Here is a 20,673-nt window from a genome sequence, read left to right on the forward strand (position 1 = left end):
GATGAAAAGACGTAATTTCTTCAGCATTTGGGATACCCAGATAAAAGAAAACTCCATGAAATACTGCTGTACCTCAAGATGTGAGATTGCACAGGATGTTTTACACTCTACTCTGCTGTCCATCCACTTCTGGGAGGGATTAGCTGCTACCACTGCACTGAAGACAAAGACAAAACTCTCCACCAGCACAGCTGCAAATTTCAAGCTCCCAGCAGCAAAGCAGACGAGCCAGCTTGGGTCTGTCAGGCTTATCTCAGGTCAGCACAGTGCAAATGTAGCTATGAGCTCTGGGCCCTGAACTAGCTCCAGATCAGCAGAGTCCCATCCACAAGGAACCGCGCTTGAGCTGGCAAGCCCTGGCACACCAAGGTCTCTGCCCACAGACACAGGGTCACGAACCGCTGCTTCACCTCATGCTCTCTCCGTAGGCTCTGAGGTAGTCAGCAGCTATGTTAGCTCTTGCGTTTGCATCAATTTACACATTTCTGTAGGTTTGCTGCAATAATAGCAAGATTTTGATTGCAGGCATCTGAAAATGAACCTTTAAAATGAATTTACAGTAAATGGAAGACACACTTGTCAGACGACAAAAGGAAAAGTCATCCTTACCTTTTGCACTAGATAGACACTAGTTGCTCTTTCACTCGCTACTTTATCCAGTGCTGTTTCTTCCAGTACAAAGTAGCTTACATCCGCAATGTGAACACCCACTTCGAAGTTCCCTGAAATTGCACAAGGAAGTCAGTAGGTTGCAGGCAACATGAACTGATGACATATTTAAGTCTGACCCCTATCCCCCAGTGCTACCATAACCTTTTTGCCTTATGCCTCGATGTCACGAAAAATTATACTTCTTTCCATCTCCTCCACCTGAGATGAAAACTGTGGTCTCTCACGACACTACCAAAAATGCACAGCCACTCTGGCTACAATATACAAGTGAATCCTCAGGCACAGTGGTGGGTATGTGAAACCCCTTAAAAAACATGTGGGTAAGTCTTTCCAACTAGGCGCTTGTAATAGTGAGCCCAGTCCTCATCACTTTGCTGTCAGACAATAGTAAGCAAGAAATATGGGACCCCACCTTACAACCACACAGGCAATGCAGGACACCATTTCCCAGGTATGGAGCAGCTGGTCACGTGTGCTTTTGGGTTCTCAGAGTTGCACTTGTTTCCACTTCACCCTGGTTGATCCCAAATCGCTGCTGGTGACCTGGGAAGTCTTCAATGACTTTGGATCAGGCTATGCAAAAGCACAGCTTTCCACAAGCAGAACATTCCCACTGTTATCCTGCCTTCCCATCAGATTGGGTTTTTTATACTTTAATTAGAGTCCAGCCTAGAAGTATCTTAATTCAAAGGCTAGAGAGGAGTACTACTGAGGTTTATCATGAGGTTTTGGCAATAATTTGGATTTGGAAGTAGTGATCATCCTCAGCTTTGGAAGCAATTAGTACCTTGGCCCAAGAAATTCTGGTTTGCTAATCCTCAAAGCAGCCTATCGACCTTTGTTTTCTCTGGAAGGACTAGGCTAGATTTGAGGTGCTTATTTGTTCAATAGTTCTAAGTGCAGCGGGTTCCTAATTATAACATTTGGTTCTTTAGAGGAATTCACTAAGTTCTTGGTATCTATAAATATTTTTTCTTTCCTTAATTTTCTTAAAAAGATAATGTAATAAGATACCATGCTGGTGACAATCCTGTTTGTTTATATGCCTTGCAAAGAATATTATAAAATCCTTTCTCTAGAGTGTCACGTTTTTGAAGGATAAATGGTTCATAGCTGCCATCATTAGGCAGATCTGTGCCCTTCTGATGGATACTAGTGCTAGATTTCAGCAAAGTGGAAATGGAAGTGTATACAGGCAAAAGTTTGAGCTCATATTAGGAGAGCCACCCAGCCCTCTGTGCCCCCAGATAGGGGTTCAGATAAGCGAGCCCAACCCACCCTGTATGACTGTTTGAATTCATAGCAATTTTAACTTATCTTCATTAAGCCATGTTTGCGCTGCACATTATGTAAAGTATTATCTTGCATTTTGTGCTGCTTTTCTACACTCGACAGAGCACAGATGTAAAGGCAGCAGAAACGCACAAGGAAGATGGGAGCACTGGGGCTTAGATTTGTCCACATAACCTACAGTCACTGGAAGGTCCTGCAGAGAGTAAATATGATGGAAGCAGTGGGAGAGGGCAATAATCCCATCGCACACCAAGGGACAAATTCCACCACTCATTAGGAAGCTGGGAGAAAAGACTGCAGATTAAATGGTTCACCTCAGAAAGCTGCCTACAGCTGTGTTGTGATATTATCACATGCCTTGAAAGCTGCTCTACATGGATTAGGCATCCAAGCCTGAAACTACTTAGACAGTAAGTCTTAGACCAACAGTTCAACCAACAAGTTTAATATTACACGCACTCGAAGCCAACACACTCAGAAGGTAAAAAAATATTGAATACTTTGAAGTCAATATTGTAATGTATTGACCCTGCAGGCAAATATTGACGAAAGGAAAAGGAGAGGGGGTCATTACATCATGCCTTTAATCGTACTTTAATTCAATATGTGCACTGTTACATACATGAACTTTTTGTCCTTGGTAGAAAAATCGACAAACCAAGAAAGATCTCATTGCATGAGATAATAAAACATGGAGTCAGCCAACAAAAACACATTGAGTGGAGTTAAATTTCATCCAGGTTTCCCACCAGAGCTTCTAAAAGATGGGGTCAGCGTGAGCCCCCTGCTTTTGAACTTTTAATGGAAATTCTACCTAAATATTTTCTTACATACATTGACATAATGCAAACTGGCAGCTCTTGGGTTTGTCTTGCTCAAGTATGAATCACCCTATCTCCCTCACCCCAAAAAAATTCAGACCAAGAGAACTTAAAGATAACAGCACAGCGATCAACCAGTCTAACTTCTCTCAAATCACTGCTTTTTGATATGTTAGACAAGATACCAGCCTAAGCCTACACACAAATACCTGCCTACTGCTCTCTCCTGGTTCATTTGGTAATTAAAATGAAATAACTTTATGGATAGAGAAATACTATTCACTAGGATTCTCTTCCAGGTCCATAGACAGTTTTTCTAGTCTCATTAATTTTTATGACAAAGTCACAAAAGGAATATTTCACATTTTAAGCCTTGTGTTATTTCCCACGGCAAATAAAAAAATGTGGCCTGAAAGGAAAAGAGAGTTAAACTGGTACTCATTTATTCAAAATAATAATTGTCAGAGAGAGCAGAGAAAAGGGGGAAAGGGTGGACCACAGGGACCACACACCACAGGCTGCTACACATTATCTACTCTCTGCCTTCATTTTGTTGAAGAAATCTACTTTTCCAGCAAATAGAGGCTTCAAATCTTGGCATGTAGCTCTCCATCATGATAGACTGTATAGCCTAAATTTCTTACAGAAACAAATACTTCACAAACCACAGACTTGCTTCACCCCAAATTTAAAATTCTCCTACAGTGAAGTTAAAGCTGCACAACAACCCCTAAAGATAGGTATATGCTATCAGTTCAAGGATTTTTTTTTTAAAAAAGGAATTTACATAAGAATGTACAGGAGATTAAGCCAGACACTTCATATGTTGATATTAAAGCAAAAGCTGAAGGGAGCATCTATTGCAATGAAAAATGCTGAAGGCGCTTGGATGGCTTCTTTCACTCAGGATCTCTCGGAGATTTTTTATTTAAAATCATTTCCTCTGAAAGTGAGTGCAAAATTCAAACTCTACCACTACAACTCTGCTATGTGGGAGACTTTTAACAACAGGGAATGCAGTTTAGAATGAAGCAACACATGTTTTATTAACCAGCTGCACCCTATTAGCTCCCCTCTGCAAATACAGAGACACAGCAACAGAGATGGATGGGAGACAGGCGTATTATTTGAAATTACACTACGACACTGGAAAACCCAATAATGAGGCCCTTTGCAAAGAGGAGCTCTCTTCCTAAGGTCTGCAAGTAGAAACAGGGAAAGGGCTGGGCACTCAGCCACCAAAGCTCCTCCTGGGCCAATGCTCTGTGCAAGAGGGACAGGATTTGTTGCCACCTTACTGCAAACACCACAGTTTTGACGCCCTTGCGGCACTGCACACAGAGAAGACAACTTCCCTTTTTGTTTACCATCATGTAGGTTGCTAAAATGGCAGAATATAACGGGCTTGTAGTTCTCCAACTTCCTAGAAACCTGGATCCCCTCTCGAAGCTTACCAAGTGATAGAGCTATGAAAGGCAGTTCTCCCCCAGCATGATGCTGCACTAGGCACACAGCAATTTTGGAGGTTTGGTTCCTTGATTTGAGGATCTGGTTTGTTTGAACCTCCTCCAAAACCTTGTGTGCGTAACACTGATATGATGCTAAAATCAAAGGAGAATTGGTGGCACTTCACAGAAGAACAAAGAACAAGCTGTTCCTGTTCTTTGTTTTTTTTCACTGATGATTTCATTATCTACAATGAAACTGTTCAAAGAAGTTTTTCCTTCTTTATTGAGGAAAGGATTAACAAGAAAAGAGCTGGAAGAGAAGGAAGAGGCCCTTTCAGCCTGTAAATTCTCCATAAGAACTGCCAACCCAGGAAGTCGTATCAAGTATTTGCCCCAGGAATTAGAAAGTTGAGTTGAATGTATTGGAACAGTATGCAAGGGAAGACACTGGCAGCAAATCCCTGTCTTCAGCAACCCTAGTCAGTCCTAGCACAAATGCAGAAAGACTGACCAAGCAAGTTCACTTCATAATTTAGCATATGCAAATTTTAGGACCATGCAACTTAAAAATGCAACTCTTGAAGAATAAAACAGCAAAAGGTAATTCTCTAGTATGCAGACATATGCACCTTCATGTTCTTCTCACCTTCAAGCATCATCATTCTCAGGAGAGAAGACAAACACCAGCAAGAGTGTTAAGACAACTTAGAATCTAATACCAAGTTTTTTGTATTAACCACTATTTCTCACACTGTCTTCACCCCTCAGTTAGGGAGATACAGAAGAGTTCAAAGCAGATTCCAAAGTGTTTGCTCTAGCCAGAAAACAGACAATACCTACCTGCTGCCAGCAATTCAAGGTAGTTAGCTGTTCCCCGGCTACACCACACTCTTGCAGCAAATAGTTACAGCTCTTTCCCATTCCCCTGCCCTGGGGATACCATGCTGCTGCTCTTATCTGTAAAGAAGTATTTAGCACCTTGCAAAAGTATGAAAAACTTGCCTAAAGAGAGACAAATGAGGCCTTTAACCTACATGCACATTTTGTTGCTATTAGCAGTGCTACAGTAGAGCGTGGGTCTTCATCAAGGCTGAGGTTCTCACGTGCGATCGTGGGCAAACAGGCAAGGACAGTGTCTACAATGGAGGGTCTCAGTTACAGAAAGGACAGCCAGAGAGGCTGCAGACAGTAACAGGAGTGGACACAAAACAAATATAAGTTGCATCGAGGCAGAAAGTGGCACTGATTCTTGGGGAAGCTGCTGGTAATAGCTAGAGGCCATCACAGATCTTTAACACATGCCTTTAAATGAAGGACCTGATCCAAGCCCAAACATTTCTGTTTCTCTTTGGCACATGTATGTACATCGATGGCTCAAGTGCTATAGAAGTGTCGCTCTTGGGATAGAGAGAGAAGAAAAGAGAGAGAGAAAAGAGAATGACTGAGTGGGAGAAAAGAGCAAGTGGGAAAGCAAAAAAAGAGCAAGATGGAGAAGAGGAGGAGAACAGTTTAATATAAAAATAAAAGTGAAACCATGGAAAGAGAGAGTTATTTTTCTGCTCTGGAGCCTGAAGACAAAGGTGGGTGGCTTTAATTCTTAGCCAAGGTTACTTTTCCACCACAGGAAGCCAAGCTATTGTTCAGAAAAATCAGACTGTGTTTTATTTTACTTATTTTAAAATAACAAGGAAAATGCTTTAAATTTTACTTGTGTGCCCTAGGGCCATTTTGCTTTTTGAAAGCGCAGTGCAACTGAGCATAAATCCATTAACTTGTTTACCAGGAAACCACATTTTTTAAACTATCACATGATGGTCCTTTAGCCAACCGAAATGCAACTGATTACACCTTTTTTTAAGCAAATAATAGCTTTTTCCTTCTCTAAAGGTCTCTTCCTTGACACAACCTCATGAAAAGACTCTGACAAAAGGAGTCAAAATCCTCTATCTCAATAGAGCGGGACAAGTCCCCAGGGCGCAGAGCAGCAACTTTTCCATCCAAGCATGAATATGACTTTAGTAAATGTTGCAACAGCTTCAAAAGAGGAAAAACTGTCTGCCCAAACAAGCAACAAGCACCTCAAAGGGTAATGATCCACAAAAATACTACTTACTACCAGCAAGTAGTAAGACATCGCCTCTAGGAGATGTCCCCATCCAAGCCCCTCTGCCACTGGTTTGCATGAGAAATGTCCCACAGAAATGCCCCGCTTCACCCACCAGCCACAGAGAGACCACCAGGAACAGCCTGGCCAAGGTTTCAAGATTTGAATTCTTCTGTGAATTATGCTTAGTCACTTTTTTCTGGGTTTGTAGCACCTGGAGAGGTGGCCAAGGTCAGACCCCCCACTTCTGTGGGGCAAAGAGAGAGGGAGCCGGCACACGCTGCAGGTCAGTGCAGCCACTCCAAGTGCCTGCATCAGACTGGAAACAGCAAAAGGGCTGGGTGGGTCTGGGCTTTTGCTTTGCTTCTTAAATCACAATTAAAACCATTGCTTGCTTTCAACCTTTTAACTCTTTAGCCTTTACAGATCATATTTACATCCTTTTCCTTCAGGAGCTGGGCTGATGTAAAGACAATAAAAGCTGAGAGTTTTCTCATTTAACTGCACAAACTCAGGAGCTGTGAGATGGACCAAATCCTCAGCGTTAGCAGAACCAAGATTGGCCCCAATTATTGCAGAGTGAGAAACAGGGTAAGATCACGGCGCGGGGTGGGGGGGAATAAATCTGCAAATGTTAACTCTTCCCATACTGAAAGTCTTGGCACTTCCTGGATTTCTGGAAGTATCTGAGAAATCATTGATAGGAATGGTCATGTTGCAAAGTGATGCTTTCAGTGATCCTGAGTGAACCAGAAAATATTCAGAGCATTTCATAAAAATAAAGCATAACAGATTTTTTGTGATTTTTTTTTTTCTTTAAGTTAAAAAGTCAGTGTGGGACATCAATGAGTCTAAAATCCAGAATAACTCTTACCTGCTTTGCAGTGACTTTTAAGGCACTGGTTTACTCACCTCTTAACTACCCTGACCTTTGTTTGGCCTTGATGTCTCTGGCATCAACTGAATGTTATAGAGATGACTATGATTTTACAACTAATTTGGGATTGGCTCCAGGTAACATACAAAACAAAATTCATGTGTTCATTAACTGCAATGAAGAACAAGTGAAGATGAAAAGCAGAAAAATATACTAGGAAAGGAACCCTTCCTAAGCAGAATCTTTCCAGAGTTTTCCATGAGCCATCAGCAATTCTTTAAATAGTTTCAGAATTATGAGGAGACTTTAATCTATTACTAAATTAAGTGCTGGGAGCAGGTCTTCCATGTGAATTTCATACTGTTTTTATCTATAGCAGCTAATAAATTCAGCAATGTCCTAAACCCACTTAATAGAATTTAAAGCTACCTTTTATACTGCAAAACAAAGCCAGGACACCTCCATAATGTAGTACTTCACGCATCGTGCATTACAGGGCCCTGAGTTTTATACACAAACCAACACCAGGCAAATCAATTAAGCCCTGTTTCAAATACCTTGGCTAAGGTTAGCGTCTAAAAGCCCCTGCAAGGAAGGTGCTCCTCCACGCTGCCCAGCTCTGAAGAGTATGCTCAGAGATGGCTCCTGGTCAGCACAAGGCATTCCCAGCCTCTCAGAAGAGTGATCCTCCCACAGGAACACGAGGTAGGATCTTTGTGCCAGTGGTGTTCTCTGAACTTACAGCTCCCATGAGCTGGAAACATCTAAGCTGGTGAATAATGAGAAGTGAGGTCTCCAGACCTGACAGATCATATCATGATACCAAGGCAGAGAAACGTAACACGAGTGTCCTGTGCTGCGAGTTGCCAGTGAACCCAGGTCAGCTCTTCACTACCTTGTGACAGGAGATGATGCCATCCAGAACACACCTACTGCCTACACCATTGCTGAAAATTGCCTTCAAATCCGATGTAATAACCCCTGAGAAGAATGAAAGAGCTCTTCTATGCAAGTGGTACCACTGCACCATTAAGTTGGATACTTACACAAGGAAGGAATTCTCCTGAGGGAAAAACACTGAATACTCAGGACAGAATTTACACAGCATGTACAAGATAAAACATTTAACTGCAGACTGAAGGACACAGGGAATGATATCCAACAGAATAAGCACACTGCATAAAGATTCGTTCACATTGTTGAGCAAGATACAAGCAGGAACATACAGATGAAAGTGAGGCAAGTATTTACTAGTAAAAGTCAGGCCAGAGCACAGGACAGTTGCATACAGACAGTATAATGATGGAAAATTAAGAGAATATTACTTTCTTTTGATATATCAAAAGTGTCCAGCACTGGCAGGCTGAGAGCAGACACAATGGCACCTTATGCAGCAATGCCTATGTCCCAACTTATGCCTGTGCAGGTTTTCTCCCTGTTCCTCTTGCTGGTCCGTGTTTACACTGCAGAGGGTCATGGGTAAGCTGGTTTCCTCTGTGCCTGCAAAAGTGCCTAAGAAGACTTTGTGAGGTGCCAAAATAGCAAGTTCCACTTAGAGGTTTTATAAATTGTATTGATTTCTTTGCAAGATTCAAGTGTAACGAGCAAAATGAAGAGGAGTTACAAACATCAAATACATCAGATTTATCCACTGAATGCCAGTACTTGCTATATGGTCATCTCTGGGAGAACCTCTAGATGACTACTTATGACTTAGACCCAACATGAATCTTTGCTACTTGGACTCTATCCCAAAAACTTGGCAGATGGACCTTCAACCCTTCACCAAGACAAGATATCAAGCTGGACAGTGAGGCAATGATTATGCTGCTGTGAGCTCAGATTCCCGGCTCAGAAAGCACTCCTTGCTAGTAGGGAGAAGTTACCAAGGGAGACTCTTAGCAGTCTCTTAACAGTCAGGTTTCCAGCCAACATGATGACGGTAAAAGGACAATTTCTGGTACTCAGTCATGAATTGTTTTTATCACTATTCCAAGACCCATTCAAGAGGCTAGCTCTATCAGGAAATCAGTAGTCTTTGAATTTAAAGAGATGGGAAGTGGCACCCAGCAGCTTTCAAGTTTAATTACAATAATTTTGGGTATAGGATGTCATCCTGTTCCTGAAATGAAGGTTTAGAGTGGGGAGAGACCAGCCTCTCTCTAGCACTAGGTCAGTCCCTTTTGTGATATCTCTACTGAAGACAGTAATCCAAGGCTGAGTGAGCACTCCCAGGCATTCAAAGAGACCTTGGGATTTAGTGCTAGGCCAAACATGTACAAGGTACTTCCACTGAACAGCCGTGACATTTCAGCTTCTTTGAGACCAGAAGGCAGCCTCTGAGATTTCACTTTTAGACATCTGACTTTTTTGTTTATTTTTTGAAAGGTTTCCAAAATATTTCCATCTGCACCTGGTTTTACTCTTTCTGTGTAACTGGCACAATAATCAACAATCAAGAAATGCTCTAGTGAATTGCACTGCAAGAAGATGTTTTTCCTGTTCAGCTGAGTTCTGAAACCCCTGCATTGCAATAAATTAAAAGTTAAAACAATAGCCCAGTGATTCTGAGGGATCTTGCCATTTAAGAAAGTTGATAATAAAGAATATATACAGCAGTAACTTTGCTGCCTGCATGCAACAGAACATATGACTGAAGTTAACCATGTGGGAATTTATTCCTAGCTATCCGTACCCTTTTAAAGTTTATTTTCCTCACATATTTTCTGATTCTTATCTGCTAAATTTACTGAAAAATCCTGTTTTCTTTAGTCTATCTGGTCATCACCTATCATTTGCAGTTCTTCTCTAGAGACTGCTGGTCCCTGAGGCCCTTTTTCATGAACAGAAATCCTAGGCAAAGTGCTTCTAGATCTGTTTGTACAGAAATTTCTGGATCCTCTTCCCATTACCCAATTATTTAAAGGCTTTTATGTTTTTTCTTCAATATACAACCGGACACTATTATTTTTAGGTCCATATGCACAAATATTAGTGATATCCACCAGGACACAAAATCCTGCACCTCTAAATCTTTGGGGAATTGTCCCAGGTCCTGAATTTAGGAACTGAAACGATCCAGAAGGCAACTTCGCCCAGAGCTTCTCTCCTCCCTGCAGGAAAACAAATCCCCTTTTATGAGTAATTCAACTGGTATTTGCACATCTGTTTGTATGTTCTGCAGCCACGGTCTTCATTAGTCCTTCATAGACAATCTACCTGTGTTTTAATCCCGTGTCTTTTTCCCCTTCCCCTGTAGCTTGCTTTCTGTATTGTCAAAAATAAAGCTTTTGGGATAAGGATGGAACCTTTATAAAACATCTATACTTGATACAAAAATCCACTGCAATAAACATGAATTACCAATAATAAATTTTGCTCATGTTTGCTTAACCAAGCTTTTAACCAATCTTCTCGCAAATATTTGCAAGAAATGGTTTAACAAGTTATGTTCCAGCAATCGATATTCCAACCAAATCCAAACTTTCTTAACCTCCACCCAAATACATCATCACCCAGTTTAATGCACTTGTCTGGGAGTTAGGCTCAGTCTATTTCCCTTTCAACCACCATCACGTTTGGAGCAAGCCACCCTATTTCTTACTCAAGCTGAGTGAGTCATATGCTGTCGTTTCACTGATTTCAAGAGAGATGTTCGGTGGAGGAAGGGTGACACAATCCAGCTCTCTGACTCCATTCAACTCTGCACTTGGAAATTGGAAGCGATGTGTGTTCCCACTGACAACCCCATGTTACTTTAAAAGAAGAATTTTGTACATGCTGCAGTTCCCCCAGTGTTACACAGGAACACACTCCGGGACACAGCAGAGGTCTGGATTTGGTACAGACCTGAGTGTAGTTTGCATATTTCAAAGAGTCTGCAACCACAAGCCCTTGATGGAAAGAAAGGAAAGGTACCTGTTTCTAATCACTGCAATATGTCTTTTTCCACTTTCCTAGTGACACAACATAGATCTTGAACAAAACCCCACCAGACTAATCAGCAGGTAACAGGAGAGCCAAGCTAATTATGTCTGATACCAAAGGAAAAACCAACCAAATGTTATTCACAATCCCACTCCTTGTAGGTCGTCTTTATTTTTCCTATATTTGGCTCCTGCAATGAATTTAAAGCAAACTGCAGTTTGTGGTCATTTTACATTTGACTCATATATCAATGTGGTGTTTCTGTCATGTTCTCTCTAAGCTGAGTCTGGTATCTGTTCATCTTAAACATCTTACAAAGAAGGGAGCATAGTAATTGCATACTCTAACTTTTGATTCAACACTAGTCCATTTTTCAGCGTTTCTCTTAAGCAACTCAGCCTAACATGACTCCAATTACAAACTCTTCCTATACTCTGCACTGCAGGAACCAAATGGATTAGCTGAAAGGTCAGTGTAGTGCTGGAGCAAATTTCACCCTACATTCCCTAAGTGGCCAGAAGGACAAAGCTGAATAGGAGAGGAATATATGTCTTAAAAAGCAAAATAAGTGCACACAACTTTGCAAAATCAAAACAACCCAAATGTTTGCAACCTACATAAGGAAAGAGCAAGGATGGAAACAGAAGAGGAACAGGCTGTCACCTGGGATGGCAGAGAACATCTCAGGGCTACCAGGTCTCTGCAGGTATTTTTCAGTCACAAGACACTGGAGCTTATGCACTACAGGTGTCTACTAAGGTGTCCATGAGGTCTAAGAAAAAGCAGCCCCAGTATCCATAAGTCTGCAGTAGATAAGGGATAATTTTACCAACATTTGGCAAAACATCAGTTGGTTTTACCAAAATGTGTGAAATAGGCTCCTTGAACAGACATGTAAGTCCTCACTCTCTGCAGAAATGTTTCTGAAAATTGCAGGTTACAGTGGATTCACTGGTGTCTGCTAAGGACAAAGGTCATGCTGCACTCTTTAAAAGGTGTCCAAGAGAACCTCTCTTCTTTGCTTATACACCATTTTCATGACACTTAAAGAAACACAGTGTGTTTGAGGGTTTTATCCTATTCCCCTTAGGTATATTTGATTGAAATTCACCAACAGGTTGAACACATTTAACAGGAATGGAAAAACCAGGGAGCAGCACACTGCAGGAGTCTCATTTGCTTAGGTCATCAGGTAAATACTGCGTAGATTCAATAAATGTATCTATATATGACCTCACTCCAAAATGCAGACAACCAATGCCACTGTGCTGGTTTTGGCTGGGATAGAGTTAATTTTCTTCGTAGTAGCTATTGTTTCCACCACAAATCCAGTGTTGATAATATGGAGATGTTTTCGCTGTTGCTGATCAGCGCTTACACAGAGTCAAGGCCTTTTCTGCTTCTCACACCACCCCACCAGTGAGTAGGCTGGGGGTGCACAAGAAGTTGGGAGGGGACACAGCTGGGACAGCTGACCCCAACTGACCAAAGGGATATTCCATACCATAGGACCGCATGCTCTGCATATAAAGCTGGGGGGAAGAAGGAAAAAGAGGAGGGCATTTGGAGTGATGACCTTTGTCTTCCCAAGTAACTGTTAGGCATAGTGGAGCCCTGCTTTCCTGGAGAGGGCTGAACACCTGCCTGCCCATGGAGAACGGTGAATGAATCCCTTGTTTTGCTTTGCTTGCGTGTGCGGCCTTTGCTTTACCTATTAAACTGTCTTTATCTCAGCCCACGAGGTTTCTCACTTTCATCCTTCCAATTCCCCCATCCCACTGGGGGGGAGTGAGCAAGTGGCTGCTTGGGACTTAGTTTCTGGCTGGGGTTAAACCACAACAGTCACTAAGGACATAAAAACCAGGGCAAACAGCCTGCAGAATATATTTGTGTTCTGCACTACAACAATTCCTCCTAGAATAAGATTTAAATTACTTAAACTTGAATTACTTTGTGAAAGATCATAGGGATACAGGAATGAAAGAACAACAGTGAGAATGATGTTAGTCATGAATAAACACACAAAAAGATGTACAGAAGCTCTGTCAGTACAGCCCAAAGAACTGCTTTGAAATCAGCATCAAAAGACCTACACACGGGTAAGACAACTCCTCAGAAATGCACCCCAATCATTTTGCTGCCTCCTTCACGTCACAGCCTGACATTTCTGGAATTGTCTGCCTTGAAATTTGTCAAATTTAATTTCTGTTCCTACCAGTAAGCAGACTTCAAACACAACTGTAACAGTTGTGTACGTTACCAGAAATGCAAACACCAGTTGCCGATGATTCCCAGAAGAGGTTTGGCAAGTGTGGGAAACTTGCCTGGCTCCACTGGGACACGCAGGTCACCTGGTGTGCTCTTACATTACGAGCTCAGAATAAATATTTAAATGCCTGCACCCTGGGTGAAAACTATCAGGCTCGAAAGCAGTATGGTTCTTTCCTGCGAACACTCTGCAACATCCGTACGAACCAAGAAACGGCTGCATCGTATGCTCCTGGCTGCAGTAACTCGCTAGAAGACGTGCAGAAAGGATCACAAAAAAGTATTGACTGAAATGAACTTGCTTAAAACCTCAAGCTACCCTGAAACAATTCTACAACGGCTGTAGAAACTAGGTGCAGTCCAGATCCATCTTTTACTCCAAGATTATGCTGAGTCATCTAAATGGAGTACAGTTAGTTCATACTTCTAAAGCTGTTACATAAATAACCCTATTTTCCTTCTTTATTGGCACTGATCTCTTAAAATATACACTCACAAATGTGAACAGCAACCTTACCTCCCTACTGCTATCATTAAACAATAACGAGGAGCACGACTGTTAATCAAAAGCAGACTCCAATATAAAATCCTTTCAAAACCAGACTGGCCCACTTAAGACATATATCCCTGAAAAGTTTCCAACTGCTGCAATATCCTAATGCAAGCTCCATTAAAAATACAGCTATTCCCACAACCATCTCATGCTTGCTTTGCTAGTGACACTCTGCTACCAGGTAGTTCTTCATGATAGATTTGTGGATTACTTCTGCAAAAAATTCCTTTCCATCTCTTTCTGAGTAGGTAGCATGGGCAAGTCCTTCATTCAGTGACTGGAACTGATAAGGGTTACACTGAGAAGTTTTAAAACTAAGCAAAGGTGTAAAAACAGTCCCTTATCTCTCTGCTTGTTGCCTAATATCCTTCAAGTCAAAGAGAATGCTTCAGCCTTGAATAAATTAGCAACAAATGCTTGAGGACAAAGACAATTTCATTCTTCAAAATCTTCTGGAATGCACTGATTTAGCTGTCTGATAGAAGTAGTGAGGGCAATGAGTGGTTTCTTTTTACTTGTAGTTATTACTGGTGCTATACAGCAACAGGGACACATTTTCTGAATTGGGTTCTGCATTCTCTGTTGATTTTTGGAGATCTCCTAACATCATGAGGATGCCAGATATGTGGTTTGCTCATGTTGGTTTTTTTTGGTGTTTTGTGTTTTGTTTAAGTGTTTTACATATGGGCAAAAAAGATGGAAAAAATAATAGTTTCTTGTAACCACATTTACATTTGGAATAAAAGCTATGTTAACTCTTAACACAACTTTGCCCTCATGAGAGATGCAGCCTTGCCAGCCCTGGATAAGCTCTTAACCTCTAAAACAACTCTTTGTCATAATAATTGCAGCTAGCATAGCAACTTTTAGAGCCAGAAATCCTCAGTGTACCTCCAAAATACATCAAGAGGCTTTATTAAGCACAAGATTGAGGTTCCCATAAGAGCTCTCTTTAACACAGAAAAGTTGAGAAGGGCTGTAGCTTTGCAAGCAGAACACAAAGAAGTGAACCCAAAGGCTTCCAGCACTGGTTTTGGACCTTTCTAAATTTGCAAATTCCTGAAAAATTTTAAGTCAAAGGACAGATATCGTAAAAAATTTCACATATGCTAACGGATTTATATCCTTGCTATTGCCAGCCACGCTTCATGGGCTGTAACAGTAATCTACATAATGTTATAGTAGTCAGTGGACCACAGGCTGAAAAATCAGAGTAAGGCTATCAGCTCACAGTGGGCCAAAAAAGTAACAAATCCACAAAGATTCAATTTGCATGCAAGAAAACGTCCCAGGAACTTGTGATACAAGATGGATCTAGATGTCTCCCGCCAACTGCAAAGGACAGGTCTGAGGGCTGAAGTCCCCAGTGCTGGAAGCTGAAGAGAAGAGTCTTCCCAGCTGGGTAGAGCCCAGTCCCACCCAGGAACAGGTTGATGGTAATGAACTAGCTCTAAATGCAAACTCCCCATCAGGCTGCAAAATAAGGACTGCAGTGAAGTGTACACGTCAGGTAATATAAATACACACATTTCTATTACTTTCTCCAGCTATGTGATGCTGATACCCTGGCTGAGGATCTAGCACCTTGTCATTTGGGCAACAAGCTCTGCAGCTGTATCTCTGACCTGACACCTTAGAAAGGGGCACAGGATATATCTTATATTGCCAATGGCATGTGAAACAAATATCCCTTATAGGAGGCTCCCAAAATAGTGTTTTGATTGGGTTCTTCAGATCAGGAACTATTTGAAATATTTAACTTTTGGAATTTATCATTTCAATACTGAACCATAGTTGGCAGAGGAAAAGGTTCATCAAATGCTGGATCAAGTTTGTGCCTCAAACAGTAGCACACTGGGAAGAAAATGGCCAAGAGTCCATCAGTACAGTAGTTAGTTGCTTTTATTACTCATCTTCACTAAAAAGATTCTGCAAGCATCTCCTCGCACGACATCAGGAGTCTTAAAAATGGAGGTGATTTCAGCTACCAGACTGGACATCTCTGCTCCAGAGATATCTCATGTTTTAAACAAACATTGCAGCACAGATACAACACTGAAATTTCCTTCCTCTGCCTGCTTGGGGACCCACGCTGAGCTGGCCAGCCAGCCACCACATCTGCTTGAAGGATGCAGAGGGGTTTCCTGCAATCTCTTTCCTTATTTTATGCAGCTCCCTCCCTAACTCATCATAACTGCATTGCAGACCGTCAGGACCTGGTTTCCTGTCTGTACTTCCTCCTGAGCCACAAGGTCTCCTCAGAACAAACACCACAGATTTTGAAATAAAACAAAGGGTATTTCCACAGTGGTTCCTTCCACACTGATTTAAAAACTGGTCCCCAGTTTTAAATTCACCAGCATCAAAACTGGCTTTTCCAAGGGGTAATTTTCCTTGACCTAAGGCTGAGGCAGTGCTGTGATGGAGCGTGGGCACCACTCTCACGCAGCTCGGAGGCTGAACGGAGAGGCAGACGTATGATGCCCAGGATGGGCACAGATAAGATTGCTCTAAAAGAAGGGTCCAGCTTAGAGCATCTTACTGAGAGGACTCCAGGGTGGAATAAGCCTGTTGGAGGATGCATGGCTCCAGCCAAAAGGCAGAGGTTCGGCACACAAATGGTTGCTGTGAGCTGGCTCACACTTAATGGTTCATGGAAAATGATACGTGGGGGTGAACAAAAGCCTTTGGGCTGGGACAGCCAGCAATGGATGCATTTACTCATCTGCGTCTTGGATCTTCTCCTCTGAGGCTTATTCTGGAGGAAAGAGGAATGTGCACAATAATCCTGAGAAGGATGTGAAACTTTCAAAAGCACTAAATCCTCACTGGATTTCCCATTCTATACATTTTGGATACCAGGCAAGTAAATCTTTACTCTCACTGTCAGGAAGACAGCCGTGCCCTGTCCCCTACTCTTTCCTGGTTTCTTCATGCCTCTTATTAAACACACCGGCAAAGTTTATTTTGAGGAACTGAAAGAGGAGAAGGGTTCCTCCACCTTCCACTTTTGTTTTAGTGGAAAAAGGGAGCTTTACAAACTTTCTCTATTCAGAGTGACCCTGTAGTCGGGTCCATTTTACTTTTCTTTCCCAACTGCCTGTTTTTTTTCTGGGAAAAGGAAGTGTTATCTTTGACTGCAGAAGCATCCTTTGTCCACTCTGGTAAGTGCATCAGAGATCACCTTTGAAATAACAGGGTACCCTGGGATAGAGAACTGTGCCTGCTCCTGTGTTATATACAGGTAAAGACAACCCCTGAAAGCATGGCTTTGACATGACCCTTTCACACATTCTTTAGCCTTCCCAGAAGATCAGGGAAAGGCAGGGAAAACCTTCATCTGGAAGCTCCAGGAGGCCACAAGCCTGACACAGCCCCTGGGAGAAGGACAAGTCAGAAATAAACAGGCCAAGAGGACTTGGGTGTTTGCTTTCTCCCCTACAAGCAGGCAGCTCCCTCTGTCTCGTGCCTGTACAGAGAAGAACAAAAAGCAACAAAACAGGGAAGACTGGCAAAGCACATGAATGAAGTCCACTCAGAAGGCAACTTTTAAAAAACAATTCTGTTTGTTTTTTCTCATTTTGATTGCATGAGGAGGACTGGTTCCAAAGAGGCTGGATAGGAGCATGGGGGGCAGTACTGCAGCCACCCACCCCTGCATCACAAGGGGGCTTGTAGCTGTTGGGCTACAGAGCTCCCACAACCAAGTAATAGCCCAGAACCCTCTTGGAGGTTCGTTACAGTAGAGAGGACAGACCTCTTCTGTACTGGTGCGTTTCCTTCCTTGTTGACTGCAGCAAGAAGCCTCATTCAGTGTTTTCTCCAGTTGAGATCAGAGAGACAAGGCAGACTTCAGAGTGCAGCCACATCCCCAGTTGGCAGGTATATCAACAAGTCCCAAGTATGATCGATAGCCCTGCAATGGCTTTGCAGACTTTCTGGGAAAGAATAATTCCTGTTCACGTTCTCCTTGAATGCTTTCTCCAAATGGCTTACGGGTAAGAGCAAAATGCAGATGTATGCAACACAAACTAGCTCAGTGAATGGTTTCCTGAAGCATCTAAACCCCATCCGTCTGTGATCAGTAGAGGCTCGGAAGCCAGAGTTTCAACACTTTAGATCTGAGGGGCTGTGGGATCACAACAGAGTCATAAATCTACGGATAATTCAGATGACAAAGTGGAAAGCAGGAGAACAGAGTTCAGCTTAGGATCTCTCAAGAAGACTGGTTAAATTTTCTGTGAAATAGAACAGCAATTTTTCCTTAATCTTGCCTCAAAACTGCTATTGTACAGTATAATTAGAAATAATTGTATGGCCTCAGATTTTCTTTGATCTCTGAGTTTTTTATCAGTTTTATAGCCCTGTAATATTATTCTTTACCTAGGTCTAAATGACACAACAGTTCATTGGCAACATCGCACAGAAGGAAATCAATCCAAAAAACAGGGAATGTCATCTTTGATGTCATCATATTGTGACGATTAAACACATGCAAAAAAAAAAAAAATCACTTTATCTTCTTTATTAGTGGTGGATGGGCTAATCAAATCATGCAATATTTCTAACCGAGCCTGTTACTGGATCTCATCAAACTAAATGAGCAGAACCTGGATGGCAAAGTAAACTTACAAGAGGGAAGTTCCTTAAGTCAGAATCATCAAGATTTGGCTTCTGGAGCTTTACTTTCTGTTCTACTGGCTTACGGCATAGTAAAAGTACAAATAAGGCAGAACAGAAAGCTTAAAAGGCAATGAGAAGAATAACACAACTTATAAGGCACACTCTGCTCATCTAACAATTCCCAGTATCCCATAAATACCAAAAAGCAATTCAGACAGTGACCTTCAAAAAACTTCCCTTATCCAGGGACTGTGTATTCAAGGTCGAAGTTTCACCAGACTTCAGTCTGCAAGAGTGGCATATTAGCTATTCAGCTGTAACTCCCGTAATGACAGGAGACAGCTGAGATCTGCTCAAATCAAATTACAGCTCTGATTATGCAAAACACTATGATTCTGCATTTCCTGACACCAAGACTACTTCAGAGTGCAGCTTGAAGATATCTGCTCTAAGATTTCTGAAAACAGGCAATTAAAACAACAAGAGAAAAACTAGTTTATTACTCTACTCCTATTTGGTAAAGCATACTTCATGACAAATTATATATACGAATGTGTCAACAGCTGAATATAAACACTGAGAAGTATTTTGTAAAATATATCTCATACCATCAGGGAGTTGTTTACAGGACAAAGCATCATCAAGATCTTTGGCAGTTGATGGGTCGATGGTGAAAATGCATTCTTTCCTATCCGAGGAAAAAAGAAGAAAAGAAAAATTTATCTTCCAGTCATGAAGGTGGTATCAAAACACAGAGACCATCACGGATATCTAGACAACAACCACCATGTTTTCAAAAGACTCTACCTGTTGAAACAACTACCAACCTAATCTGAAAATCTAAATCTAATCTTAAAAAAAAAAGTTTTAGACAAGTGAGTCTCCTTGGGTTCCCCCCCCCCTTTTTTTTTAGTTTGCTTGCTTTCACCTCATTACTGTTTTTTCTCCACAAAAACTAAACAATTTAGCTCATCAAGTTCACTCCAAAGAAACAAGCAGGAAAAAGTCTTGATGCCTTGCAGCTAGAGTAAAAATAGATTGTTCCTAATTGGAAAGTTAAATAGAACACAAATAACCCCCATGCCCATGCATAAAAGAGATACCGCAGCATCTGAAACTCCACAAGCACAGCTAGCATGGACCAGACGCAGTGAAACATCTACAAAACAGGCTGAATAACAGCAGAAGTGAGAGAGAGTTCTGGTCTCAGTAAAGACACCCAAGAGGTGCAGTACTTCATAACATTTACCTTGCCTATTATACACCAGAGGGAAAAGCAGGTTCAATAGGAAACGCTATGCAAGCTGTAGAGTGAAAGCGCTCCAAATCAGCTATTTAGATCTAGCAAATCAACTTGGTGCTTAGGAAAAGCTGAATGCCTCTCTGTACATGATATACTAGAGGGTACCTAGAATACGCAGCCCTGCCCCGGAAGGCTTACATACGTACGTCCCGTATCAGTGGGTGGCAGGGATAGTGGGAACATACCAAGATGGACCACAGAAATCATCTAGGGCCAAGGAGATGAGACAAATATAGCATCTGACTTAGGAATCACTATGTTTAAAAGAGCAGAGCCTGGCACCAGCGAGACCCCAAACCTGAAGCACTCCACAAATAAAACTTCCTATACTTCTGCTTTAGGGTCTCCCTTCATCCTGGGCTGCCCTACAGCAACTTCTTGCCTGGGCCCCTGGACTACGGCAGGGTTCACCCAAGCAACATATGGAATGTGGGACTGGAGTTGAAGAGCAGTGAAGACAGTAAACTAATAGGTTTGCTGGTTCGTTTTGGTTTTATCTTAACTTTTAGAGTAAGTTCAGCCCCTCCCTAGTTAAAAGATCCCCAAGCACAAAAGCACAATGGTACAGGCTGAGGCTGCCAAGGAAGAGATGAGACCACTTCTTTTCTTCTTTTCTTTGCTGCAGAAAAACTCGTATCATGATGGCAACTCCCTCCTAGAGATGTATAATGAAAACACATATTATTTTTCTTACAGCATAACCACCAGTACACTCCTGGGGTAGGAGAGGTGGGAGGGGAAAAATTACAGCGAACTTTTAAAGGAGCAAGTGTCATGTGGAATT

General features: G+C 41.9%; 1 protein-coding gene across 1 annotated transcript in view; it reads right to left on the reverse strand.

Moving 5' to 3' along the window:
- DIS3L2 (DIS3 like 3'-5' exoribonuclease 2) overlaps positions 1-20,673 on the reverse strand; it is a gene marked incomplete at its 5' end in the record, with an annotated part of 120,070 nt that overhangs the window by 76,759 nt on the left and 22,638 nt on the right. The window contains 2 exons of the mRNA XM_010295240.1: positions 610-722; positions 19,195-19,274. Coding sequence (XP_010293542.1) covers positions 610-722; positions 19,195-19,274 — 193 coding nt within the window. The remainder of the gene's footprint in view (positions 1-609; positions 723-19,194; positions 19,275-20,673) is intronic.

This window comes from Phaethon lepturus, unplaced genomic scaffold, assembly GCF_000687285.1.
Source record: "Phaethon lepturus isolate BGI_N335 unplaced genomic scaffold, ASM68728v1 scaffold13269, whole genome shotgun sequence".
Classification (NCBI taxonomy): domain Eukaryota; kingdom Metazoa; phylum Chordata; class Aves; order Phaethontiformes; family Phaethontidae; genus Phaethon; species Phaethon lepturus.